Source organism: Magallana gigas, chromosome 2, assembly GCF_963853765.1.
Source record: "Magallana gigas chromosome 2, xbMagGiga1.1, whole genome shotgun sequence".
NCBI classification, from domain to species: Eukaryota; Metazoa; Mollusca; class Bivalvia; order Ostreida; family Ostreidae; genus Magallana; species Magallana gigas.
The window spans coordinates 9,881,967-9,892,358 of NC_088854.1; the positions used below are offsets into that span (position 1 = coordinate 9,881,967).

A 10,392-nucleotide genomic window follows, 5' to 3' on the forward strand; every position below is an offset into this window, starting at 1 on the left:
TTCTGGTCATATCAACCATGTAAAATACCGGTAATAAAAAGTTTTAACCAACTATCTAATTAATTGTTGAATGGTTGAAGCAATTTTCATCATATGGAAATGAAAATGAAATGCAATCAAGAGCATCAAAACCTTATTTCAAAGTTTCTGTATGAGAAATTACTTGACATTTCTATAGAATCTTAAAAGACAGAGGATCCGTACCATTGCTACTTAGATCTGTGTTGGTGGCCTGATCCCGCATCCCATGATCCCGACTCATCACGCGTTTCCGCCGACGTTTGGGTTTCCCAGAATTAGCACCACCTTCACTTGTCGTCAAACTGTCACAAGAATAATGCACTCCTATGTCCCTGCTACTCCCCTGAGGGGACATTCCCATGTGGGGATCACATCCCCCACGAGAATAACTTTCCTGCTGAGAGTCTGAATTGAAATCACTGTTAAATCCTGTTGGCACTTGGCAATGGGGGGAGGGGGGACAGGCGGGTGCCTCACCCCCTCCCATGGAGTCTAAGGTCTCTATGCACTGTTGGCTATGATGAGAAGTACTGTGTACTGAACCGTCCATACTGCGGTTTATTTTATTAAAATTATTATCACTTTCATTGTAATGACTTGGTAGGTTGCCGTTCGGCACAAATGTTGTTGCCTGCAAAGGAAAAATAAAATTGTCAAAGTTGTTAACCAGTTCCTTTCATGTAAATTTCAAAGGTAAATATCTCTATATAATTTTTCAATTACTGGTAACCAGAATCAAAATAAAGATTCTACCTTTATTTATTCAATGCAATTATGTGCACTATCAGGCAATGTTTATCTTAATTTAAATGATAAATACCTGAAAATTGGGTCCACCATTATGGTTGGTGACATCAATATCTGACAATGGATTAACACTAATGTTCATTCGGGTGTAGGCATTTCCAGCATGCCCATTGGGTATTGACCCATTTACCCCATTACACCCAAACCCGCCTCCATTGGGGTATTTCTTGTGTAAACTGTCGGCGTAGATTCTCTGAGAAGAGTCCTGGAACTTCCGGCACACTGCGTCATTCATTGCATCTGAAAACACAAGTTTAATCTTAAAAAATGACCTAAAAATTGAAACTTAATTACTGCCGATATGTGTAAGACTTGAAAAAGCTATATTTATTCTCTTATTTTATTAATATTTTTCACATGTACTTGGAAATTCAAAATTACAATGAATATTCAGTCAGGAAATTTTAAGTTTGAAAATAACTTTAACAATAATCAAGGTCACTTTTTTCAAGTAAACAGATTATATTCCACCCATCATTCCCTGTAAATTACCCATCATCCTTCTCTGCTGTCTCTGCTTCCACCAGCACATGAACATGAAGATGATGAGGAGCAGCATCATGACTCCCAGGACTATTCCCAGTACCATGTACAACATCTCGCTGCTCGACTGAGTATTATTCCTCTCCTGCTCCTTGGCATCTACACTGGGGCGAGATGGAGTGGGCGGGGCTTGAGAGGGCCACTGATTGTCCACGTTTGGGATTGGTTGGCCATTGTTACCAATGGGTGGAACAAAAGGGTTACCTAAAAAGCAGTGCCAAATATAATGTGTTAAACATATGCTTAACAGCTTTTCCTAATTTTAGTTTGATGCAGGTTATGTAACTTTTCTGCATTGCTCTCTGCCTTCAAACCAGCATGAATCATGGGCCAAATAAAAATTTTGTTCAAATTTACCACACCACTATTACCAGTATTAAATAGAAAGATTTTTGACTTACCTCCCTTTGTCCTCATCACCACCTCATTGCTGAGATCACTGTGGCCTGCTGTGTTGAAGCTCTGGACTTTGATGGTGTACTCTGTGGCAGGTTTGAGGTCCTGGATCATGTAGGACCTTATAGTAGGCTCCAGTAGCTGTAGGGCGGTGAAGTTGTTGTTGGCACTGTATTCTTTGTAGTGAAGTGTAAAGCCTTCAATTGGGGATTTCTTTTTGGGTACATACTGTCAATGGCAAATAGTTATCATTAATTACATTGTTTGTGTAAACGCAATACATTTTATACTATGAAGAAAAAACGTTAACTTAACTTTCAGTCATCTGTTACTAATGGTTGCCACTTATAAAGCCATCAATTTATATCTTTATTACTTTTAAACTTGTAGTTTTAAACATAACCATCGATAAATTAATATCAACTTACATTCCATTTAACATTGAGCCCATGCATTTTCTGGAATTCAACAGGTTTGACCTCAACAATAACTGGGGCACCCTCCGGGGCCTGGGGTTCTGAGTAAGGGGCCGTCGTGAGGGTAAACTTTTTGGAGGTGGGTCCATGCTTGTTGTCATTGTTGGAGTACACAGCAGCCACTCGGAACTTATAGGTCCCCTCTGAATCACAAAAATCAATACAATGTACTTAAAATTTCATAAAGAGATAGTTATCTCCTAAATATTGCAATTATTATGAAGTAATACATGTAATAAACTCATCCAAATATCACTGTAAACAGGCTTATTTTCCGCATTATTTTCACCCCTTTTCACTTGCAAATAGTTTCATCCTGTCTTGAATTTGCCCAAAGTAAGTTGTTTTTAAAAAGAGATAATTTAAGCCAATGCAATTTGCCCAGTTTCAAATTCTCCCATAGACATGGAGAGCGAAAGGGGCGAAATTGAAACGGGGTGAATATTTCCCTGTATAAGTAGATAGCATATGGTATTGAAACTTGCATAGCTAGTGGCATGATCCATTTGCATTGCTCTTTTTTTTTTATGTAACCTTAATTTCTAGAGGAAATTTATTCTTTAGGGGACTAAGAATACCAGTAAAAATTAACATGACTTAGTTTTTTAATAAAAAAAATTGAACTAGTGACATTCCCGGACTTGCAAAGTGGACTTAATAAAGAGTCTACCAGCTTTAATGCTAATTTAATACTTGAATCAGGTTTCTTACTGACTTAAAACATATCTATCCCTATTGATTGACAAACCAAGGTAATTAATATGTCCTCAACTGGGGACAAAGATTTTAAACACTATTAAATAAAAAAGAAAAAAAAAATCCCAAACAATGAATTCTCAAATCAAAATGCTTCCTCTCATCCTCCACCTCACCTTGCTTGAGGTGGATGAGTTCATACATCCTCTGATCGCCCCTCACATCCGTATCTTCCGTCTTCCACTGGGTCTTTTTAGGTTTGATGGCGCGGTACTGAATGCGGAAGAATGTGATAGAGAGGCCATCGTTACTGGGGACGGTCCAGTTCAGCTTCACCGAAGTGTCCGACAGCTGGACAACATCAGGGGCACTGGGAGGGACTAGTTTCACTGAAATCAAGAGCTCAAAATAAACTGACAAATAAAACTAATAAAAAGTATGCAAGGTATGTAACAAGATGTACATGTATTAATATTTTGTATGTGGTTTACTTAATTTCATATTCCTAATTCAAGGAAATTTATGATTAGAAAATAATTGTTTGTAAGATGGAGAAAATAATTTCCTGCTATGTTCCTAGCACAACCAGCACATTAAAAATTCAATATGAATATATGCAACTGATAAAGTGATACCTTTTAAAATCGTGATATTAAACTTAAAACATAATACATGATATACACATTTCACATCACAAGCAGCTTTTTTTCCTTTTTTCCTTGTTTACCTGTGGGACCATCATTTGAAGGTCGTCCTCTATTTCTTTTCTTGTTCTTCCTTCGTTTCTTCTTTTTCTGACTTTTCCTGCGTTTCCCGTTCCTGCGATTGTTTCTGTTCCTCGAGGTCTTGGAGCTACTACCATTCATGACTCCACCAGAAATTTCACCACCTGAAATTGGCGCAATGACAATACAATGAATAAACAACATTTTGTTGCTTTTCAAAAAATACCAATTTGGTTTTTTTTTTAACTGAATCTACTTTTCAAAATTTTATTTATGAATCATTGAGATACTTCAATATGTTAGGATTGAAGTTAAGTGGAAATATTGAAATGAAAATTAGACATTTCCAATTTTGACAGAATTGTATCAAAACAATAGCGCATGAACATGGTGGATTAAATTCCTTCAACAAAGACATTATCACTGACCTTCCACAAATGAATTTAAAACGCTTATTTAATGAAGAAAAAAAAAAGAAGTCTTTTCAAAGACAGCTCCCTGTCCTGGAGAGGTTGAGACAAGTCCTACCTGGAAGAATTTTGCCGATATTATCTGGCACCTCATTGTCGACAGCAGGTTGGTCCCCAATGACCTTGACTTCAATTGCAGAGTAGGCCATCCCCGCATCATTGCTGGACATGCACTGGTAGATTCCCGCCTCTGATTTCAGAATATTGTTGATGGTGTGAGTGGTCACTAGAAATTTACAAAGTTTAAGATTGAAAGGAATTACATTATTTTCTTAATGGTTCTTGGATAAGAGGATAAAATAAATATTTTAAATATTTAAATATAGCCAAATTTTCAACTAGAAATGAAATTATATATAGCAAAAAAATGGATGAAATAAAGATAACAATATAGAAAAGTTTTATTGTAAATTAATATCTATAATTTTGCAACACGCAATCCAAGTGCAGTATTACAGATCTATTCAGCCAAAGCGGGCATTTTCTTTTGTGCCAAGAAAGTGACAATACATGGACAAAAAAAGTATGTCTTCAAGCACATAGTTCACATTGTAACATAAGTTTCTTTTTGTTAAATGTCTATGATCTTGATTTCAAAGGGACTTGCACACGTCTTTGACAAGATAACATTTCAATCCCTTCTTTAAGGAGGTGCAGCCAGCTTTCATTCTTATTTATTTAAAACTTTCCAGGTGTTAAAGTTATTTGATAGGAGACTTGCAAGAGATATCCCAGTGGCAAATCAATACGAGACGTCATTATCATGACATGAATGACAAGTGCGTCTAACTATCCTTTTTTCCACTCTCATTAGGAAGGCACAGTGCATGTCTTTTAAGCTATTTGCCAAATTGTTTTCTGTCTTTTTTTTTTTGAATTGTCTTTGAATAATTAGTGCCATAATGATATATTGTGTTCTTAGGTTAATATTTATGATTTCAATGAACTACATTTACATGTACCTTTCATTAGCAACTTATACTCAATAACATCTTGTCAGCTGAACCATAAATACATAATCTGAATTTTTAATTTCTTTAATGTCACAATTAAATTGGGTTTACATCCATTTTCCTTTCAATGAAAGTTCTGTATAGATTCTGATATCCAAATCTAGAGTTGTGGTTTGTTGAGGAGTAAAAATAGGGACTTCAGCTTGAACTTTAACTGAAGGATCACATAAAAAATCCCTTACCTCCATTCTCTGGCCCAGTTATCAAGTTGGTTGCAGGAACTGCATTATGGTACCAAATAATCTCTGGCACTGGTTTGCCCTTGACCTCACACGTCAGCTGGACAGAGTCACCAGCCTTGACCTCTAACTTGTCTGATTTAGTGGTTATAACTGGGGGTTCTAGAATAGAAGAGGAACAAACAAATCCACTTATCAACAAATAAGCTAATACATGTATCTCAACTATAAATGATCTTTCTTTAAAATTATCAGTTTTAAGTATTCCTCTCATGTTTGTTATCAAATTCTATTTCCAGTTCTAAATAATAACTAACCTTCTACATTTAACTCCATGGCCTTTACTTGCTGTGTACCAATCCCATTGTTGGCTGTGCAAAGGTATGTTCCTTCATCAGCTTGTGTAAGGTTAAAGATATGAAGGTTTCCTAAAATATAAAATGGGAATCATTGGTCTTGATATTCCTTGATCATTGACTCAACTCATACATTTTTAAGTTCTGTTGCTACCTGTATTATGTGAGAGAGAGAGAGAGAGAGAGAGAGAGAGAGAGAGAGAGAGAGAGAGAGAGAGAGAGAGAGAGAGAGATTGTATGTAAACACTCATTCTGGGTCCATAGAGTAACATTACTAGCATTTTCCCCTCAGTACTTTTTGCCAACAGTTACTAACAAAAACATGACAGACAGCAGAACTATTGTGGGTGTCATTACTATACATGCCACACAATTCTCTCAACCACATACTTCAAATCATTTCCCTAACTTGTCTGGTAAATACGAACAAGTGAAAGTCGCTATGCCTAAAATTCATTACCACTTTTGACTGTGTGTCTGTCTGGGGCAAGGCGACCACCATAGCGGTCCCATGTAATGTTGGGGGGTGGGGAACCATCAGCTCCACATTCCAGCACGGTATTTTCTCCCTTGCCAGCTTTGATGGTGGTAGAGGATAGGATGATGGCTGGCTCCTTTTCTAGAGGTTTAACTGCAAAAAACAACCAATAAATCAATGTAACGTAATATTTTTTTCTCATAGTTTTTACAGATTTCGCAATGTGGTAAAACAAGAAACTTGGGAGCAATACTGCAAATCTAATCTTCTGCCTCTATAAACATGCCTTATCTTTATGAATTTCATCCATAAATTTTCAATTGTATCTGCTTGAATTTCAAAGGGCATAGCAAAATACCATAAACATTTTTTCTTTTTCTCTCTCTTGGCAAACCCTCAGCTTTTCACAGCAAAGTTGAGAAACTGAGGGTTGCAGACGTCCTTCATTCATCACTGCCTATGTGAGCCTGACAGAATGCTTGCACCCAAATTGTGACCATCCATTACCAGCACAGAGTGACAAGCCAAATTATCCTCTGCATCTCCTGACTGAAGTCAATGTTCAAAGACCTCACAGCGACTCTAATCAATTGCAATAATTACCCATACAAATCACCCTCTGCAATCTAATTATAACAAATCCCAAATAACAATTGATGCTGGCATATAAAGGGTCAAAGTATCAATTGTTCATCAAGAAAGAATTATTTATCTGCCTTTCAGTGCATATAAAGGTGGCAAGATATAACTTGTTGTTCCCTCAACCACCGAAACAAAAGAAATTGGAGAACATATGACACATATGCAGAAAAATCAGGGACTGGAATATTTCTGTTTAGGTCATGCCAATTTTCATGCCACATTCTAGTACAAACATGGAAATGTACAAGTTAGGTAAACAAGGCTGAAACAGGGGACACTTCTGACAAATGTCTGGTGGACCGCACTGGACATTGAGGTCATGGTACAATGGGAGACAGTGTCCTGCCAATCAAGCTCTGACAGAATAGGGTGGCAACTGAAGACCAGGTGTTCAGTTAAGATTGATGGCAGTCGGCTTGTTTTTCCTTCCTCCCCTCTACAACAACAGCAGATCTTGTATTATAAATCCAATAAATTTTTAAACACATCAAAAGATTTTAAAAATTTTGACTGCACCACAATTTTGGTAAAGACTTGATGTATGGGTTTTGGTGGCAAGCACCTGAGTCCTTTAATTCTTCCCCTTTTCCTGAACTGCTGCATTTTAAAAGGATATCTGCTTTTTACAAAAGAGCAAAGTACAAAAAAATTCTTGTTCACAGTTTATCCAAACTTTCCAGTTTTGCAACAAAGCTTACAAGTTCACAAGCTGCATATCAAAGAAGCTGGTAAGATTTAAACAAGAGAAGGAAATAAACACCCTAATCTGAGCAACAGATACAGAGCAAAGGTCAACAAGTAGAATTTATCCCAGATCGAAATGGAATCAACAGCTGTCCTAGCCATACAAGAAACCTTACAAACATTTCTTAACTTGCACATCTTGTTTATGAATTACAACTTTCCATGAAAGTCTTGAGTTTTCCTATGAAATTGGATTTCTTTTTTCTATTTAAAAGTGGAAAATAATGTTCATGCCCCTTGGCTGGACCCCTTTTTCAACATGGCTGGTAAACTTTTAATTAAAATGGTTAAAGAAAATAGGCAAGAAGCTGCCAAGTCAGAAGACAAATGGGAAAATTGAACTCCTGAGGCAATCGCCTTCTCAGTTTAAAAGTCTCTTATACCTAGTCACTATGGAAATCATTACCAAACCATCAAACTAGTACTCAATGAGAAAATGAAATACTCTGTACAAATACATCTGTTCATTGTAAAATGTTTATTTTCAACAAGTCTTCAGACTGAAGCTCATAAACCAATTCATTGTCTACCTAGCTAGGGCACATAACTCTTTCCCTCCATTCACCAAACTTTCCAGTTAGATAATTTGCATCCTTTTCATCTCATGTTGCTTTTAAAGTGATACCTTTTTACTCCTTAACTTGTCAATAAATAAACCAATTCTAAAGTTGGCTTTAATTTGATTTGTGAGATTTTTTTAATCTAAATTCTTAAGAGTACATCCATCTATCTTCAGTTGATGTGTGAACCAACCTATGTTTTCCTCACAATTCCTAATCTTTGGGGTTGTAAACTTATCAGAAAGTTTTCTCTTTCCAGCTAAATCAATTTATCCTGTGCCAACTACATAATTACTGTTTTCAACTTGCTTTTTTCCTGCAACAGGTTATTCAACTTAAATGACCCTTTCAGAAAATTGCGAGTTTGAACTAATAAAGTAAGCAATGAGTTATTACTTCATTCTCTAACCTTTCAAAATGTCCATGTACCAAATCAACTTCTGACTTTATATCTTATAAATGATGCACAGCGTTTTCAATTAATACCAAAAAGTTCACTCCAATCATTCATTTAAAACTTGGAGCAGTATAAAGGCTTTCAGGGTAAGTTATATGAAATCCTAGCCCACAATTTTTTTCGAGGGTGATTCATAACACTGTCTTTCCCACTCCCCTCTTTACTTGTAATAAATGAAATGTGTCAAAAATTTGCCAGTCGAAAGAAAATCTAGACCCCTATCAAGTATAAGACACCCTGTGGGGAACCTCATTTAATGTGTTTTGCATGTTTTCTCTCCCATTCCCTGATGATAGAAAAGAAAGAATAATTCATAAATCACTTTTGGAACAGGAGGCCCCGGGAACAAAGAGATAGCTTGTTCTTCCAGAATGTGCCCTAGACCCATTAAGAAACAGAAATGTGATCTAAAATAGAAAATGATCACTTTGGAGCCAACAAGGCAACCAGCGGAAAACATTTAGATCGGGATCGCTGCATAATGCAATCATATTTTTTCTCCACCTCATTTTCTTCTCCCTCTCTCCCTCGTGCATTATTTTCATTGGCATCAACGATTTGTCAATAAATTAATTTTTTCTCCATACATTTACAACAAGAAAAGAAAACCCCCGAAAGCAAAAAACTGGTGTACAGGATCCTTTGGCTGGTAACTGAGATTGCCGATTAGGTCATAAAGAAAACCTTATCGTTTCACAGCAAAGGGCAACTAGTTATCTCCAGGAAGCCGCAGTCTGGGTAATAAGTGAAAACATATCGGCAAATTTTTCCTCTCTTCTCTTATCTTCTGTATTAATTATCATTCTTCACACACATGTCGCAACAATACAAAACATGCATACCTTTGTCTGATGATTTTTCATACCAAACATGCCAAATCACTTATCAATGTTTTGTACCTATTTTCTACCCCCCCCCCCCCCCCAATCCTGAGGAGGGAGGAGAAGAAGGAATGGAATAAATAAATTTTGTTTGGTTTATCCTTTGATTTGTTTTTAATTGACTAATTCAAGCTAAGAAAGTTTACTTTTCACTTAAAAAATTGAAGCATATCATAATGAATCCTATCCTGAAATAAATTTGTAACAAAAGCACACATAAATATGCATGAAATTTCTTTAAGAGACTACAGGTGTGAAAACCAGTAATGTCAAAATTCACTCCTTCACAACTTGGTAACTTATGCCTGTAACTTGGGCCATATGCATATTTTTCCCTCTCACACGTGAGCCTGTAACATGAAGCACAAACAGAATTGAAGTGAAGTCCTTCACCAATTTTTATTTTAACTTCAAACCATGACGACTCATTCCTCATAATCACACTTGGAGTCGGACTTTTATGATCTCTTAACATTCACAATAATATCAAAGAGTTCCTTCCCTTTGCACTGGTTTTCTGGGAGGATGTGGGAACACTGGGGTCAACTTCATTATAGTTCTACAGGTGTCAGATTTAAATGCTACTAACTAATGAACATCTATAAATGTCTTACACAGGCACATCATATTTCTCTCTAATAGAAATTAATTTTGTCAAAAAGTAGAATCTGATAAATCTCCATTGTGCATTGAAATCTTTACATTCGCAAGCACACACAGTTTGAAGCTACATTATTTTAATTAACAATTCATGCAGAAGGCAACTTATTAAAGATTCAAAAAGCACTAAACAATATGCAGTCTTTTAGGGAAGGAATATGATAATTAACCTTGGAGTTTAGGAATTGTTTTTTTTATTGTTTTCTCTTTCTAGGTTTTTAAGAAGTCAAACTTTTGATAAACACTAAACTTCAGACTCTGTTAAAGGTTTTTTCTAATTAAAGTAAA

At 36.2% G+C, this 10,392-nt stretch overlaps 1 protein-coding gene across 2 annotated transcripts in view; it reads right to left on the reverse strand.

Moving 5' to 3' along the window:
• Window positions 1-10,392, reverse strand: part of LOC105328272 (interference hedgehog) — a 29,994-nt gene that overhangs the window by 2,879 nt on the left and 16,723 nt on the right. For both annotated transcript variants that reach the window (XR_010710731.1, XM_066074928.1), the window contains exons 5-15: window positions 6,143-6,313; window positions 5,644-5,754; window positions 5,330-5,488; window positions 4,193-4,360; window positions 3,667-3,828; window positions 3,116-3,328; window positions 2,196-2,386; window positions 1,773-1,995; window positions 1,321-1,575; window positions 842-1,068; window positions 205-652 (exon numbers count right to left, since the gene is read on the reverse strand). Coding sequence is in view for 1 of the 2 variants with exons in the window: in XM_066074928.1 (XP_065931000.1) it covers window positions 205-652; window positions 842-1,068; window positions 1,321-1,575; window positions 1,773-1,995; window positions 2,196-2,386; window positions 3,116-3,328; window positions 3,667-3,828; window positions 4,193-4,360; window positions 5,330-5,488; window positions 5,644-5,754; window positions 6,143-6,313 (2,328 nt within the window). In the remaining variant the exon portion in view is untranslated. The remainder of the gene's footprint in view (window positions 1-204; window positions 653-841; window positions 1,069-1,320; window positions 1,576-1,772; window positions 1,996-2,195; window positions 2,387-3,115; window positions 3,329-3,666; window positions 3,829-4,192; window positions 4,361-5,329; window positions 5,489-5,643; window positions 5,755-6,142; window positions 6,314-10,392) is intronic.